Source organism: Copadichromis virginalis, linkage group LG8, assembly GCF_057382275.1.
Source record: "Copadichromis virginalis isolate Kocher_CV1m ecotype Utaka linkage group LG8, C_Virginalis_male_GT1.1, whole genome shotgun sequence".
NCBI classification, from domain to species: domain Eukaryota; kingdom Metazoa; phylum Chordata; class Actinopteri; order Cichliformes; family Cichlidae; genus Copadichromis; species Copadichromis virginalis.
In genome coordinates, this window is record NC_140625.1 from 28771970 (window position 1) to 28789129 (window position 17160).

General features: G+C 40.3%; 1 protein-coding gene across 3 annotated transcripts in view; it reads right to left on the minus strand.

The window, feature by feature from the left end:
* Positions 1-784: 784 nt before the first annotated feature.
* The window catches only part of fmnl1b (formin-like 1b), a 36696-nt gene continuing 20320 nt past the window's right edge, over positions 785-17160 (minus strand). Inside the window, exons 10-27 of one of the 3 annotated variants that reach the window (XM_085466976.1) lie at positions 16000-16074; positions 13785-13895; positions 13520-13669; positions 12559-12660; positions 11047-11260; positions 10361-10564; positions 9800-9924; positions 8603-8805; positions 8259-8493; positions 7844-7912; positions 6605-6685; positions 6325-6454; positions 5581-5744; positions 5351-5452; positions 5151-5234; positions 4186-4300; positions 3320-3399; positions 1504-1566 (exon numbers count right to left, since the gene is read on the minus strand). In XM_085466976.1, coding sequence (XP_085323102.1) covers positions 1561-1566; positions 3320-3399; positions 4186-4300; positions 5151-5234; positions 5351-5452; positions 5581-5744; positions 6325-6454; positions 6605-6685; positions 7844-7912; positions 8259-8493; positions 8603-8805; positions 9800-9924; positions 10361-10564; positions 11047-11260; positions 12559-12660; positions 13520-13669; positions 13785-13895; positions 16000-16074 — 2250 coding nt within the window. In that variant the 3' untranslated portion in view covers positions 1504-1560. The other 2 variants (XM_085466975.1, XM_085466977.1) reach the window with 2 other exon arrangements.

A 17160-nucleotide genomic window follows, 5' to 3' on the forward strand; every position in this document is an offset into this window, starting at 1 on the left:
TGAATAACCTTTTTCTCTAACCATTTTATTTTAATCATTGGTTGTGCTGAAAAGAAACCTGATGAATATTAAGATAACCCAGCTTTACAGAGTCCTATAATGTAGAGCAACAGGCACTTTGAAGCTCTTTAAAGGCTTAATGAAGCCCTTCAAAATTAGCAAGATGCTATTTCCTCACCAACCTATGAATCATGTGTTTTAAGGTGTGTTTTTGTGAGTTATACCAGGCACAGCACAGCAGCCACAGTATCCAGGGTCAAACCGATTGAAGAGATGACACTTGTCAACCCAATCACAACAAAGTGTGTAACTTGATGGGATGTTACACTTTGCCTCTCGATTGGGTGAAATGGACACACATTGATATATTTTTATATTATATATATTTAAAGTTAAGAACTCGTTAGTGACCAAGGAAGGTATGAAGTCTCTAATTCAGGCTCCTTGTACCCCAGTGTTAGTAATGACTCTAAACATTTTTAAACATGATGATTTTCACGTTTGCTTGAAATAAAATATCTCCCTCTGCTGGTACAGCAGCTTAGGACAACTTGCAACTCCAGCATGTGTGTCCATTTATTGTCAACCTCTGAGGGAGTAGAGTCGAGGTAGTTGTGCTGTACTGTACAAGCTCATGGCGTTGAAGATGAAGAAATATATCCTTAAACTTGGAGCACTTTTAGAAAGACATCTACTGTAATGAAATGTATTGAATGTATGAAATGTAAGCATACAAAAGTTTGAGTTTTAGGATAGACACAAATAAAACAGACAAAAACCCCAGAACAGTATAAAATGTTTTATTTGTTGAAATGCAGAAGCAAAGTAGAAGCTTGCTGTTTTTGTACTTACACAGTAATAAAAATAAATTAAATATATTATAAATCTTTCCCATAATTTTTGAGACCTACTGCAGACACGGAAAGAGTGATGGGACGCTGCGATTAAAATTCTGTTTAAACTAAAACTAATAAAAAAATATCAAAATGATCCACGAGTCTATCAGCTTTTTGCCTTTGAAGATGAATTTTCTGGTGAGGCTCTGATGTCTTAGCGGCAGTAATGAAGCGCTCGTGTTACCTCTCAGCTGAGTGGCTCGTTCTTCCATGTAATTGTCTTGATTACCTCGGATGGCATCCAGTGTCATTAGTGCTGAGTACAGCTAATAATTCGCCCTCTTTAACATTTAATCACTCAAATCACAGAACATTTCTACAGTCAGTTTGAAGTTTATCCAGAGAGGCGCCCTAATGCAGCAGAAATGTGCGTATGTATGTGTGTGTGTGTGTGTGTGTGTGTGTGTGTGCATTAGCTTATGTTTTTGTCTCTTTAGGGATCTTCGTGCATGCATTTCCACCCCTGCATTCGTCCACATGCTTGAGAGTGATAAGACTGTCACCATAGTGAGTCAAATGCGTTGTGCTTGTAAAGCCACGATGATGAACCCAGTCCACGTTGTTGTGTTTCAGAGGGAGATGTCTGAGGATACCTGCAGCTGTTGCCCTGGTTTCCACTTGGCGCTGCGTCGGCCGACGTCCCCCCGTCTGTACGGCTGATTTCTCAGATCTGACGAAAGAGAACAAACACGAATAATCCACGTGAGACAAGAAGCTTCAGAACAGCCCGCTGACATATGTCAAAGGCAAACTAAGGGCCTGTTGGGCTTTATTTACTGAGCCATAAAATACATATTTCTACTCATCAAATTGGCCATAAAAAAACAACAACACAAAAACAAACAGGAAAATGCGAAGACGTCTGGTATGAAAGAGTCACTGCCAAGCCATCCTGGCTCTTATAAAATCTTAATTAGAATCTGTGTCAGACATGGATAGAGTGTGGGACAATGAGCCCCTCAGCATAAGCTTTTAAAAGACCCACAGAAGGCACCAGCGTGTTCTTTTGCATTTCACTTTTTGTCTCTCAGTTGTTTTTCATGTCTTTGTGGTATTTTGCACATCTTTGTGGGTGTGTGAGGCTGCTTTGTGGTAATCTTTGTTGTGTTTTGCTGCTTTAAAAAAAAAAAAAACACCTTTTAAACCTTTGTGTCTTTCTCACCTTCGTCTCTTCACAGGTGTGATGTGATGTACGATCAATCTTAAAAGGAATCTATTACGCTGATTTCCAACTTCGTGTTTTTGTTGTTGGACGTTACAGGAGTAACTTTACAGCATTCACAGCTCAAAATAATCATTGTAGAGAATTATATGAATGTACTGTGATCAGCTCATCTAAAGATATACTTCAGCCCCTCCATCATTTAAGCTTTCTCTTTTCTGATTGGCTACACAGAATGTTTTTGTGGGTACTGCATAGAAAAAACTGTAATTGTAATTTAAGTGTTCAGAGCAGGCTGTGCTTGTGATGACTGATACATACACTGACCAACATGAACCTTCCAACACTTTTTAAACGACTGGTAGAAGTATACTTTTGGACAGCATAGCGTAGTACAGAGATGTCGTACGTCCTGCACCACAGATTGAAATAAAAAGGGAAGAGCTTTGACAGTTTTTGGGTGAGTAAATTAGTTTAAAAATCACTGTTATCAGTCTAAGAATTAGCGTATATCTCCATTACCGTTGTTTGTTCAATTTAAATTCAGCCTCTAAGTCATTAAATGATGTTATTTAACAAGCCTGTGAAATTCTTGAGATAAAGTCTTTTGTGCTGCGGGCCTGCATCAGCAGGATTAACTACAACTCAACAAACTCCACACAGCTGGACGTTGTGTGGCTCTGAAACCAGGACCCATTAACAAATGAGGCAACAGTGCTAAATGTCCTTTACTTTAGTTCCCTTTAATATATTGAATATATCTTTATTATCCAAGCACTCTAACAGTACTTTTATGACTGGAAACAAGGAAAACATAATAGATCTCCTTTAACCTTCAAATCCAAGACAAGCATATTCTACAGCATATTCTTGTTTTAGTTTGAGCTGCTCTCCTTCTCTTTGAAAGCCATTTAAAGTGTGTCAGAAAACCTCTGGAGAGAACTCAGTCACGAGGCATAAATCCAATAAACAGCACCCAAAATATTCCTTCAAGGGCAGACTGTCTGGGATACAGTTACATTGGGAAGGCAGAGCAGGACAATTTCTATGCAGTTTTAGTGCCATATAATGTGTTTCTAATATTTTGTGTTTATTGTTGTTATTCACTGTTGAGTTTGTCTCATGTCCATGACTGGAGCAGAAATAGAAGCTGGGCTCAAAGGATTATAAGTGACCTCTACACTCTGTATCCACCATCTCTTCCTGGTTATAAATACAATGACAGTGTCATGATCAGCAGGAGCGGATTTGAAAACATCACCTCTTCACTGAAGACAGAGTCGCAGAAGAGACGAGAGGAGCGTTTGGCAGAGCGAGCCGTGAAGGGCACGGATTTAAGAGCTGAAGACAGAAGAGAAAAAAAAAACAACAGGGACAGGAAGAGAGGAGGGACAAACAAGGGCACAGGAGAGGGATGTAAGCCTTAGTGAAAGTTTGTTGAACTAAGGAAATTTAAAAAAAGAGCACTGCTGGAGAGGAAATAGGATAAAATGTTAATGAGATTAACAGCTGCTTAGATAAGAAAGTAAAAACACTGAGGACGATTAGTGTGAAAAAAGTGTGTGACAGCAGAAGGTACAGAAAAATAAAAATGAATGGACTAGAGCGTCCATCAAAACTAGAGCTGGAAATCAGGAGATAGTTAGCTTAGCTTAGTCAGCGCTCAGTGACGAGTTCTTGCTGTTGGGAAAAATCTGTACTCTCCAATCGGTTGGGGAGTGGTTGCTGGAACACAACATAAACAAGTGCAGAGAAACAGTTTGTGGCTTATGTTGATTTAGCTGCTGCCTTTCAAAGTTTGTAGACAAAACAAACAAAAAACAAAACAAATTAAAAAATCTAGTTCTAATCTATGAAAAAGTGATCAGTTTAGTTGTTAGCTAGTTAATTAGCAAGCATTAGTGTGTAAGTGTTGCTACGTTAGCAGCTAAACTTCACTTGATACAATGTTTGAACTTTAATTACGTAGCTGTCACTGTGTAGCTTTAGCACCACACGAACCTGTAACTGCATAGCTGCATCTTTCTGTTGCCTTGGCAGCGTGAGCTCTGTGTAACTAACCCCTCCTGATAATTGCTGATAACGGTTCACAACACATATACAAAAAACAGACAGTTTGTTGTGTACCTGTGATAATGTCCTCGATGGCTCCGTCTTTCCCCTCCCTCACCAGAGGAGACATCTGCCTCTTCTTCAGCTCTGCTATCAGGTCCATCTGGGGCGGTCTGGGCATCATGGGACCCTGAAACAACAAATCAGATTTAGTTGAATGCAACTTTTTACAACATGCTTTGAGAGTTTTAGTTCTTTTTATGTCCAATAGTCTGGTCGTTTTTATGCATGAAAGTTATAATCTCAAGGAATGTCCTTAAAGTGTGGAAGTCTGATAGGTGAAGAAGTACAAGCAGTCAGCAACACAGAACTGATCAAATGTTTCAATTCGAAAATTAAAACTAACTAAAACAAAAAGAATTGACCATTTTAAGAAAGAAAAATATTGTCTTATTTTGAATTTGATGGCAGCGCGGACCATGTTTACCACTTTCGTTAATAACAGCTCATATATGACTGGGAACTGAAGAGAGCTGTTTGGACATCGAACAGGGCAGTCCAGCTCCAGGCTTGTTCCAGATCCAATACCTTATATTATTATATTTTATGGTAGTTTATCTGTCTTTGTACTTGACATGGCTGACTGGAGCATCACACTAGTTTTTGTTGATACTTTGACCTTTTAATGTCGTGGGTCTTTGTACACATTTCTCTAAAAGCAAAGCAGTTTTCCTCTAAACTGAGATCATTAATGTCTCTACCAGAGGAAAAGGGCTTTCAGAAAAGAGTATTTCTCTCTGTCCTTCACTGAGAAGAAGTACTTTTTGAAGGGTGGTGTTTCCCTTGCTGAATATCACTTTAAAAAAAATCAAAAAAGAAAGGGCCGACAGATAAAGTCTGAGGTCTACTGTCAGCTTTTAAAGTGTTGTTGCAAAATGACACAGTCTAATTATTCAGGAGAAAATCATCTTTATGTGCTTGGAAAGTTTGTAGACACACTTGAAAGTACTTTTCCTGCACTGACTGTTTATCGTTCCCACCTTGTTCCCCATGACTTCAGGTTTAGGAGGAGTTAAAGGAGCCTCGTGTTGCTTGTTTCTCTGCTCGATGTCCAGCTCTGCTTGCTGGCAAACACAAAACCAATGTTTCAGAGGTCAGATTATAAACAGTCACTGATGGCTGCAGGTGTAATGTAAAAGCTCTTGGTGCATATCAGTGAAGCAGCTGTCTGTTATCTGACCTTGTACGCTTTGATGAATCTGACAAAAATAGGGAAGAACATAGAGGGCGGCGTTGTTTTGGGGTTTTCTCCGAAGTACTCCACAGCTGAGTCATAAGCATCCTGCAAAAGAAGGTCATGATCAGCCATGAACTGACAAGTACTTCCTGTTCCTAACATTGACAGAGACAAATTTGGATAATTTCCTCAGGGATTAATAAAGTATTCTGATTTTGATAATTAAATCCGACCTGTGCGGTCTTTCCATCGGCTATGAGACCATTGAGCAGCTCCACGTTGGTGTTGAGAAAACGCTGCAGCACTAGATTGTCTTTTTCTATGGAGAACTCCCTCTTCGTCCCCTCCATGCCTCTCTCCAGAGCCTGAAGGTCCTGCAGGATACTGTCCACAGAAACTAAAAGAGACAAAGACTTCAAGGTGAAGTTAGAGCTTCAAATTAACATTCTTATCATTGCTTATCAAACATCAACTAGATTATGATGTACTTTAGAAGACTGAAGGGTTATGCAAGGTGTTGCATGAATAAAGTGATTTTTAAAACCATTTTAAAAAAATGACCTCAGGCCTACACTCACAGCATCTTGGACACACGATTAAAAAAAGGGGGGTCAGGAAGTCAGAAGTTAAAAAGGCAACACAGGTCAAAACATCCGATTACTACAGGGCTACAAACCACAAATACAGTTAATAAAAACAAGATTTTAGGCCAAATGTTGATCAGATCAAATGCTAGTTTTTCTTTTTGATTTTTTTTTTCTTTTATAGCAGCAACTCTTGAGCTACTGTCAGGAATCATACTGTGCTGTGCTTTATTTCTTTATTTCTTTGCAGCTTTGTTTCATAGTTTAGAGTTTAATCTATAATTACTTAATTTGGGAGGGAAGTAGTGGATCTGCTTGGATCTTGGACCTTTGTAAACTGTGACAGGAGTTCAGCCATCATTAATCACTGTACACATGTGAGGATGTGCTTACCAAGTGCCGCCTTATCCAGGAAGTGCAGCTCTGTGGGGAAGGATTGCAGCTCTGGGTATCTCTCCTGGATGATGTTGACGATGAAGTGCATCAGTGTCTGTTTTCGGTCTGTAGATTTGGTGTCCAACAGCTTGGGAGAGCCAGCAAAGAATGAAAAGTCTGACATTAGATCGATAAAAACAACAGGTTGCACAAAATATTTTTGAATTATCTACAGAAATAGCAACCGAAGCAAAAAGCCATCTGTAGCTGCAGGAAAAAACTGCATTAATTTTCTCACCAAGTCTAAGCTTTGCAGACGGAAGCCATATGCTGCTCCTCGCTTGCTGCTGTTCATGTAGTTTCCAAATGCCAAGATGATCTTTACATCAGCAACAGACAGAAAAGTATGTTGTCAGATGTGACACAAAGTGACAGCATGTGTGATATGCAGCCCACACAGACTCAAAAATAAACCTGCAGTGAAAAACAAAACTTGAAATCTGTCACAGAGGTAAAACACAAAACCTCTCCCTTTCCAGAAACAACTCATCGTTGTTTTTATGCCACTTTAAATTTAGGAGAAAAAACAACAACCAAAGTTGAAGGAAAAAAATTCCTCCGGGTTAAAGACACAGCATGTTTGGTCTCATATTACACCAGCTGTGCTCTTGCAAGCTTTGGAGGCTATTTTCCCAGAACTGCTGAACTGGACCTGAAATTATTTCCATCAAAGCCTGAAAACACTCTGGCACAGAATAATGTGAATGGGTGAATGAGGCTCATAGCAGAAAGCAGCGTATAAGTACCAGTCTGTGAGACAAATTACAAGGCTCTGTTTTTCTAGTGTTCCAGGTTTCTACCATTAACTAATATCAGTGTTTGTGTATTGCATGTATACAGTGCACTGATACAGCTCACTAACCCAGTGCTGTCCAAACCCAGGCCTCGAGGGCTGGTGTCCTGTAGGTTTTGTGTGTCCTTGATCCAACACAGCTGATTTAAATGGCTAAATGACCTCCTCAACATGTCTTGAAGTTCTCCAGAGGCCTGGTAATCATTTGATTCAGGTGTGTTGACCCAGTGTCCTCGAGGCCTACAGTTGGCCAAGCCTGCACCTACCTAAACTAGTGTTACTTGACATCTTACCACTGTTACTTCATCTAAATATGGTCACCTCTGGGAACAAAAAAACACCACAAAATGCTAACGTTGAGGCTCCATTACAAACGGATGGTCCATCGTTTATTTACAGCTTATGTGAGATCTTGGCTGAATGTGTTTCTGTTGTTTTGCTGAGAGCCCCCCATCAACCAGTATTTTAAAATGAAATTAGAAGAACAATAAACAAATTAAAAATGTTATAAGCCAGGATTTGACTGTAATTTTTAATGCTAATTAGGAGGTCAGTGACTTTGATTCCATTTTGCCGTTGCTGAGGATTCACAGGAAGTCACAGAGAAGCAGTCCTAACCAGTAAAGGTTATTATTTAGTCATGAACTGGAGCTCTTTGACACTTAATATAAAAGTAAGAATCACCTCGAGAATTTTCTTCAGCTTAGTGGAAGACTTGATGGACATCGAGGCCGCGATGATGGCATTCAGTTGCTGTAAGAAATAATGCAAAGATCAGTGCGTGCACATTACAGTATACACTAACATTTTTATTTTAAAGGACTAGTTCTACTTTTTTGTAATTCTCGCAGAGTCAGAGGACAAGAGTGATTCCACTGTAAATATAAAGCCAGAGTGCTGATAAGGAGAAATTTCCCCGTGTTAAACCTCAGTACCTGAATAAATGCCTTTTATTCCTAGAAGTGGGCTTTTATTCAGCCCACTTCTAGGAATAAACTCTAAGAGAATAACTGCCTTTTCCTCGGCATGACTGTGAAATCCCCTGTTGTAAACTTTGCTTAATTCTCTTTCCTCAAATACAGTTCAACCGTGGACTCACAGGCTGTATCAGCTGGACGCTCTCAGGGAAATTGCCCATGAAGGTGAGAGTGCTGATGCGCTGGGAAAGCCGCGGGATCTTGCTAAAGCGCACCATGAAGCGGTCTTCCTCGCTGAGCTCGTCCAGGGGCCTGCCCTCGCACTCGTAGTTGTGGATGAGCTTCATTTCATACTCTGTGGGGATGAAACGCTCCAACAGCTCGAGGAAGTCCAGGCTCAGAGCTTTCAGGTTGTACCTGCGGGGACGGTGCACGTTCTGAATATAAAGTGTCTTTGCAATATATTCAGATTTTCTTTTTATTGCCGTATTATTCAGCTGATGCACAAACAGGGTTTAACACATACGTCTCAATGACACAGCAGATATCAGAAGCAGCCATTCCTTCTTTACGCAGGGTGATGGCCAGGTTTTTGGCCCTGTTGGGCTCCATTAGAGACACTTTACTGGGACTCTTGTGGGCCATTTTCTTCTTTAGGGTTCCCAGATCTACAGGGGTCGACTGGGCTTTGGTCTTAAACTGCTCCTCAAAGGCAGCCATGTTTAGCTCCTAATAACAGGGTTCAAATACAGAAACAGAGACCATTAAGATTTTTTAATACTCAGATTAAACTTTCACTTTTGTTTACTGTAAGTCACGTAGCAGCCTATTACAGACTAAACTACTTCCTGATAAAGCATGTGACTGCTGGAAAAATTCCTGGAAAATTTGTTCTAAAGATTATTGTAAATTTCGTTTTGTTCTTTTTAAAATACTCACAAAGGTTTGCAAATGGAGAAAAGCATGGAAGAATATCCATGGATTTAAGTGATGTAGAATAAATGCAAGTTCCCATGATAATACATTACTGCTAGGATTGATTGCACTAATATAGAAGAAAAGAAATGCATAGATTGCATGTTGTTGTTTTCTGCTAAACGATTTGCACCACAATTGGATTAAAACCCAACCTGCAACCTCCACGTCTGAAAATGAAGCCAGTGCAGAAATACCAAAACTACTGTAGTTCCACTTATGGCCACTGGAGGCTGACTCCAAACCAGTGCTCATCCCCATAACTCTCATGTAAAAAATGTCCAACACGTTGCAAAGTGTGTTGACAGCCTGGCACAAAACACTGTTTGGGTCCCTACGGGTAGTTTCCACCATCAACTGTTCAGGAGGTGAGGGTTTATTTGTTTGTTTGTTTGTTTGCTTGTTTTTTTAAATAATTCATCTGCCCAGTGTTTGCGATGCCTTTTGTTGGATCTTTAATAAAATTATCTGACAAAATGACTTTCCAAGAACTTTGTCTTCCACTTTAGTGACTTTTCAAGCATAATTAGTCTGTTACTTACTAATTAGCTAATTGTCTGTGTGCTGCTTTTCCTAACCAGACTAGCTAGACTTAGCTGAAAACTTAGCACAGTACCCTCTGACTCCAAAATGCAGCAACAAAAACCAGCAGGTGTGATCATGTTGGCTGCGTGCATCTTGTAAGTACTGTCCATGAAGGAACCCAGGTCCAGATGTTTTTGGGACAGCAGAGGAAACATGAACAAACCTCTAAGATGCACTCGTCGTCCACCTCACTGAAGATTGTTCCTGCGACCTGGTTGGATTTGAGGGCCTGCCAGTTGAACAGCGGCATGCGGTATTTGGTTTGAATGGCCTTCTTCTTTTTACAGTCTGTAAGAGAAATGTTCGTATTGTAACAGAGATATCTTCCTAAATATTGCGTTGGGGAATCTGCCGTTTGTTACTTTCACAAGAAAAGACACTGAAATCATTACTAAAAGTTCCCAAAGTGGAGCTGGAAAATGATTACCAAGGCAGGAAGGGGGTAAAACTTTGGTTTCTCCAACATGTCTCCTCTCTGTGGTATTTCTTGATTTTCTATAAAGTTTAACATTTTTTTAAATCTCTACAATCAGTTCGATAAAAGCTGGAAACTTTTGCTTGTTGTAATCATTCTTCATTTTCAAGTTTGATATATAAAAAGAAAAAAATCATCTCTTCTTTAAGATATCAAGGACAAGAAAATAAAATATGAACCAAAATTGCTAAACCTGATTGTTTTTAAAGACTTACTAAGACCTTCATTTTGCTCTGATTGTGGACTCACTTGAGGTCCCTGCTGACGCCTCCGTCCTACCGCCTCCAGAAGGCAGGAGAGCTGATGGTGGTGGAGGAGGTGGAGGTGGAGCTGTGGTTGAGGACGGAGCTGGAAGTGGAGGAGGAGGGGGAGGAGGAGCTTGTACCGACTGTGGAGGAACTTCTGTTGTAGGAACGGCCTGAAGGTTGTTTCCTGTATCAACCTGATCTGCAGCTGTCAGGAAATAGTCTACACATCAACTTGCAGTTACAGTGTAGCTGTAATTAAGGAATAAATCTGATTACACGAATCAATATCCCATAATGATGCCCGTCAGGGAAATACAAAGAGCTTCTAATTATCCGCACACCAAGGTCTGAAGTATCATCTCGGACTGGCGATGCACTTTTCGGACTCAATGGCGGTTTCAGATCTTTTGATCTCTTATCTTGAGTTACAAAAACAGAAATTGGAGGTAGGCCTTGTCTGTGTGCAGGTAAGTTACCATGAAGATGTACCACCAGCGCATCACCTTTGTAATGCTGTAAACCCAGAGTTCACCCTGACGTTACCTGGATAGGTGCAGCACAGCTATCTGGTCACTAAAAAAGGGAACTTCTGAATCCAGCTCATAAAACTCAAACTTGAATTGTTCACGCTGTGAGTGTATGTGTGGTTACTGAGGATTTAGGAAGGTGTGATAAAACATTGCCGACCTTTCTGCTTCTTGTTCTGCTGCACCACCTGAACAGCTAGGTGTCCAGAGGAAGAGCGCCCCATTTGGACAAGACCCTGGTCCACCAGAGCCTGAACTTTGACCTCGAGCTCCTTCAGGGCCTGGGTGTCTTGTTCTTTCTCCTGCTTGAGCTCACATTCTTGCTCTCGCTGCTGCAGCAGAATCACCTGCGAGCGAGACTCCCGCAGACTCTCCTGTGACACAGAGCATAAGTGTCTTTAATCAGGCTGGACCAGTTCTGTCAGCTTAAAAAAAAGAAATATGTGATCTGGTGTGATCGTCTTGGCAAAAGGACATGCGTGCTCACAACACTTTGGCTCATTAATATGCAGATTTATGCAGCTGCAACACTAAACTCTAATCAGATCATCTTCACCAGGTGGGGTACCTGCGGTGAGAGTGCTGCTATGTGCTTTTTCTTAACTAACGTTCACAAGAACAATCAGTCTCTCCCTAATTAAGTTCCTCTATTTTCAAAGCTGTACTTCAACGCCAACACGTTTGTCTCTGCATGCTACATGTCTGCTACTAATTTGAACTCATCAGCCTGAAGTGAGAAAGAGAATTCAGCATCTCAGGAAGCATTTCTTTCCTCGTTAGCATTCAAATATATGCAGAAAGGTGCTTAAAAATCAAATCACATCTCTTCCATGTGGCGGACATGTGGTGTAGGTGTGAGGTTTCAGTATACTGTAGTTATCATAGTGGGTCACAGCTTTGGGACAGCAAAACAGGGAAAATTAAATTTGAGCCTAATGGAAAAGAACAAACGGCTACAGGTTACTGAGATACTGGCAGAGCTGAGCGATTGATTTTTTCCTCTCTGTAAAACTCAAAAAACAAACAAAGACGAAGATCGCTGGCTGAGCTTTTGCCCTTCCTCGTGTTGGAACCACAAACAAAAATATCAAGCAGCAAAAAAACTCTATAAAGCAGAACTGAGTGGTTTTTAAGTCTTTATCAGTAAATGGATTTGAACTGAGCCCTGATCTAAAAAACAGGTTCAAGCAACTCTGAGTTTAACTTTAAACTCTGAGTTATCAGTTCTAGAAAAGCTGATCAGTTATTTCAGACTATTATTAAATTTAGCAAAACTGCACTTTTTATTTGACTTTATCTTCCGCACAATTTAAAAACAAAGGAGTTCAAATATTTTCTTTTTGTTAATGTTTGGAGTAAAAACCATAAATGTACTGTACTCTTTAAAAAGTGATTACTTGTGAACTATTTCTCTTCTGGTGTTTAAGAGAAGACACAGATAAAAGCACAGAAACATGAAATGGATTATTATGTCTCTATTTAAGGCCTTTTTTTCTGTTACTAAGCCACATTCGCCCATTTACCTTATTCTAGGAACCTTTATCTGTCAGGTGACACGATGTGGATTCATGTTTGATATGTTGGCTCTGATGTTTCTGCTACCATCTGACTGCTTGGCACAGTCTGTGTTTCTGTATGAAAAACATGTAAGCATGAACTTGCTGTTCTCTACCTTCAGGAGCTCCACTTCTTTGGTGGTCTGAATGAGCTTCTTCTCAAGCTCGGAGGCTTTCTCCATCGCCTCAGTCTCGGTCTCCTGAAGTCTGCTGGTGAGCTGTGACACCAGAGTGGTCATGGGTAATGGGTAAATGTATTTTTACACAGAGAGCAGCAAACATAGAAGAAAACTAACACTAAAGTGGACTTATAATGTATTACATTTTCTCTCATGTATGTACTGCTTGTGTAATTTTGAATTCCTACATGATTAATATCACAGTAATGTTTAAAGTTTTCATTTACCAGACAAAGTCATGAAATTTCACCCAAACATTTTTCTGTATAGATAATCTAAATAGCAACCGCATGTTGCTGCTGGAGAGTTTAACACATAGTATGATTTTTTTCTTCGGTAGCTTAATTAAAAAAAAAAAAAAAAAAAAGTATTTTAGTAGAGAAGGAAGCTAATGTGAATAAGCTAGGCTAAGGTAGTTAGCTTTAGAGCCATGAGTCTATCAGCTTCCTGTTAACTGCATCATTCAACAGATTCAGCTGCTGCTTCATTTGTGTGATACAATGTGGCAGCCGTGAAATTATTTAATTTCTTAAACACAAAAATGGAGGAAATGTCTCAATTAGACTTAGACTTGGATTAACTAATAAGCTAGCTGCATTTAATAAAAGAAACAATTACAGTTTTGCTTTAAAGCAATAAAGTTGGAAAATATTCAGGTTTATTTCAGCTTGATGTATTTCCTGTCATTCTGTAGTGTTTTTTGAAAGGTGAATAAATATCAGCTCTGACAACGACACTGCATGTAGCAGGTCCATGTGACCATTGCACCTGTGAGCGTGCTCATCCACACTCACAGGTTTATTTGCAAACCTGTCCTGGCCAGACTGATAGAAATCATGCTGATATGATACAGACTGTCTTTAAGGTTAGTTTGTATTTAATGCATTTACATCCAGACCTGCGCGTTGTGTTCCTGCAGTTCCTCCATGTGTTCTAGCAATGCGTTCTTGGTCTCAGCGTCCTCCAGCAAAGCGCCAACATCGAACACGTTGTCCAGGTAGGCCTGAATCTGCACCAGCAGCCTGTCGCTCTCTGTGAACTTTAATTTCTACAAAGAGAAAACACCAGAGTAAAAAATAATCAACTCAGTTTAACTGAAAGCTGTGACTCTGAGTCTAAGATAAGTTTAAAGCTGTTAATTTGGCAAACAAGTTTACACTTGCCTCCAGGTATTCATCCAGGCCATGCTGCGTGAACTCGTACTGGAGGTGGACTCTGAAGTTCATGTTTTCCACTGAGTGGACCACAATGTTGATGAACTGCATACAGGCAACCTGGTGGCAAAAAGAATTCATTTGTGCAACAGGAAGCAGCGTCACCTACTCAGACCAGTGTCCGACACCATCACCAGGACCATCACCAGGACAGGGGCTACAAGTTTAAAAGTTTACCCGCGCGACGTAAAGAAAGTCTGCTTACAGAGAGCAGAACGTCAGTAGAGCTAATGAAAGCGAGGAGGCCAAACTGCTGACACGAGCAGCTGCTGCACAATATTAGACACGAGCTTCAGAACACGACGTGTGAACAAGTACCGCTGACATAAAATGTTTCACACAGGCTCAGTAATGTTCACTTTGGTGGAAGGCATATTTTGTGACCTCAGACCATCTGCTTCTCAGTGAAGTTGTTGGTAATTGTCCAGAGTTTCCCACTTTGAGTTTGTTAAGTTTAAAGAGGCCAATTAAAAGTTCTGCAGATTTCAAGCGGACTAAAACACAGCTCCAGACAGCTGGCAGCCGCTCCTGCAGCTGACTGAGGAAACACTGAAAACCGTTAAAACTAAACTCGCTAATTGTTCTTTTTTTTCCCAATAATCAACTGCAGCAATAATCACTTCTCAGGGGTGAAATTGTGTTGCGTTTCTTTTTGTTACTACAAACTCATTAACTTTAGTTATTAGATTGTTATCTTGGGCTCCGGGAAGCTGCAGTTTGCATTTTTCTTTTTTGTTTCCTGATCGATTCGTTGATTAGTCGAGGAGTTTTGTTTCTCCCGTCTCCTAAAGTAACCTTAAATAAACGCCTCTCCTGCAAATTTACGACATCATTAAATTAAATTCTGAATTCGTGGCAGACTTTGGATTACCGTCCTCAGCTGTTCTACTTACAGCTCTGATCTTGTGTAAAAGAAAGTGGAGAACAAACTTTTAGGAATACACAAGCCTTCTTCACAGCACTCTGCATATTATATATAATTGCACACAATCTGTCTAATTAAAAGAAAAGCTGTCATTTTACAAAAGGCTCAGCCTGAAAGCTTTCAATTATAAAAACTAATTACCCCTATTCTTTATTATTTTAGCTTGTTTTTGTAAATTCTCACACAAAGGAGGACTTTTTGTGTCCCAGAGCAAATTGTGCACATAAATAATAGATTTATTCTTTTTTTTCTGGCAGTTACCAGTATTAGAAAAACACCACCAGTCAACTCCAACTGAAGCCCCATCTCAGGTCTACAGTTAATCAATCAATCAACAAATGATTTACAACAATCTGCTGCAGCTGTACAGACACGAGGAGAGATTGTTAAATCACAGATGTTACAAACACAAACATTTTTCAAGGGAATTTCACATCCCTGATGATTATGCATTTCTTTAAAAAATCATATTATTACTGCAGAGTAAAAGCAGGTTTAATTTAGGGCCTTTTTTCATGATTTGCACACCAAATTCAAAGAAAATGTTCATTTTGAAATGACGCTGACAGAGCATCAACCTGGAGGGATGTAGTAATGTCAGTTTAGAGCTGACCTTATTCAACCTGAGGATAACATCGACACTCATTAAGAGGCCGGAGACTGACCAGGTAGATCACAGAATAAACGTTATTCCTGATGACAGGAATTGTCTACCTCTGTCAATTGCTTAAGGGGACTCAACATCTGGCAGCTCCACATGTTGGATTTGGCAGTTTTTATGCCAGATGCTCTTTCTGACACCGCCCCAAAGGGATCTGTGTCTCCTGCTGGGAATAAATCTGGGATCTTTTGCTTGTTAGACAAAAAACTGAACATTTGCCAAAAAGACAAATGTGACGTATTTTTATAGATCAGCTGAATCTCGTTGCATGAAAACTTTAGAAGGACAGCTTATAGAGCAGGTTCAGAATAACAAACGTATTACTTTGAAGCCCTGCACAGTCTTGCTCTCACATTATAGATTTACCTGATATTTAAATCCTGTCGTCTTCCAATTTAATCACACTCTTTTTCTGGTTCTATGTCATGTTTTTATTTCCTGTTCTTTTGTTATCCGTGCACTTTTCTTTTTTATGTTGATGTTTTCTACTTTACATATAAATGTTCATATGTTGTCATTACATAGTGAACCTGAAAAGTGTTTTGCATGCATGTATTTGAATGCAATTGCTGCTTTACCATGAAGTCGATGTTGCTTTCTTCATTGTGGAAATACTCAATGAGCTTCTCGAATCGGTTTTTCTCCCCACAAACCTGAAAACAATAATAATAATAATAAAGATCAGATCAAACAGCAGCTGAGTATTCAACCCTCTTATTCTTTTTATTGTGCCCATTGCAGGTTTATAAATCTAGGTGACGTCCGTGGAGATTTGGAGCTTGCTGCCTTCCCCGTGTGTGCACACATGGGGGCAGTGTGCTCACACAGAAACATTGTTGCAGCCGTAACGATGCATCAGGATTTCAGCAAACATGCGGTCTAATCAAACAGCGCAGCGTTGAGAGAGAGGAGGCTCTGTCGACTGTTTGTGGAGAAATTCAGCTCATTTCAGGGACAAACAGAAATAATGGTTGTAATAAAAGCAGCACAGGATGATTGCAGCTCGCTCTGCAGGTGTAAACAATCCCCGGTGTTTGTGTGCCGCATGATTTCCTGGCAGAGAAAACGTGGCTTCTTTATGACTGTGTTTTCCTAACTGCTGGCATGTCAGCAAGTTCCCTGTCTCATCCGTTGCTGTGTGGTAATCTACCTGCCCCTTTCTTGCCCACTCATGTCCACTGAATAATGCACCAGGCCAATCGAACAGCCAGCACAACCCTAAACAAAGCCCATGTTCTGCTGCTGAGGGACACATGAGCCAGCTCCTGGCCCCGCGCCCGGCCGCCTCTATCGCTCTCCCCATCTTCTTCCAGCTCTCGCCCACACACACATGCCGACACTGCTGCGGCACCGACGACAAGCTCCGCTCACGGTGACACTCGAGTCACAGCTCTGATAATCAATGCCACATTAATCAAACGGGTTAAAGCTGATGCAGCCAGAGGGTTTACAAATGGACAGGTGTTTAATTCATCACTTCATTTTTTTTAACATGTATATAGAAGTCTTTTTAAAGAAACTCCGCAAACACCAAAACATGAAAGAATGGCATTGACCTGAACACACAGAGCTGCTTTAGAGATGACAGGGGTCTTATTTTCTGTCTTAACAACTTGGCGACTGGCCAACCAACCAATTCCCAAGGATATTGCGTGGTAGGTGAGATTTCAGAGCATCTAAAGATCTCCGAATGGCATCCATTCATTCATCCATGCATTCACAGGAGGACAGACCCATGT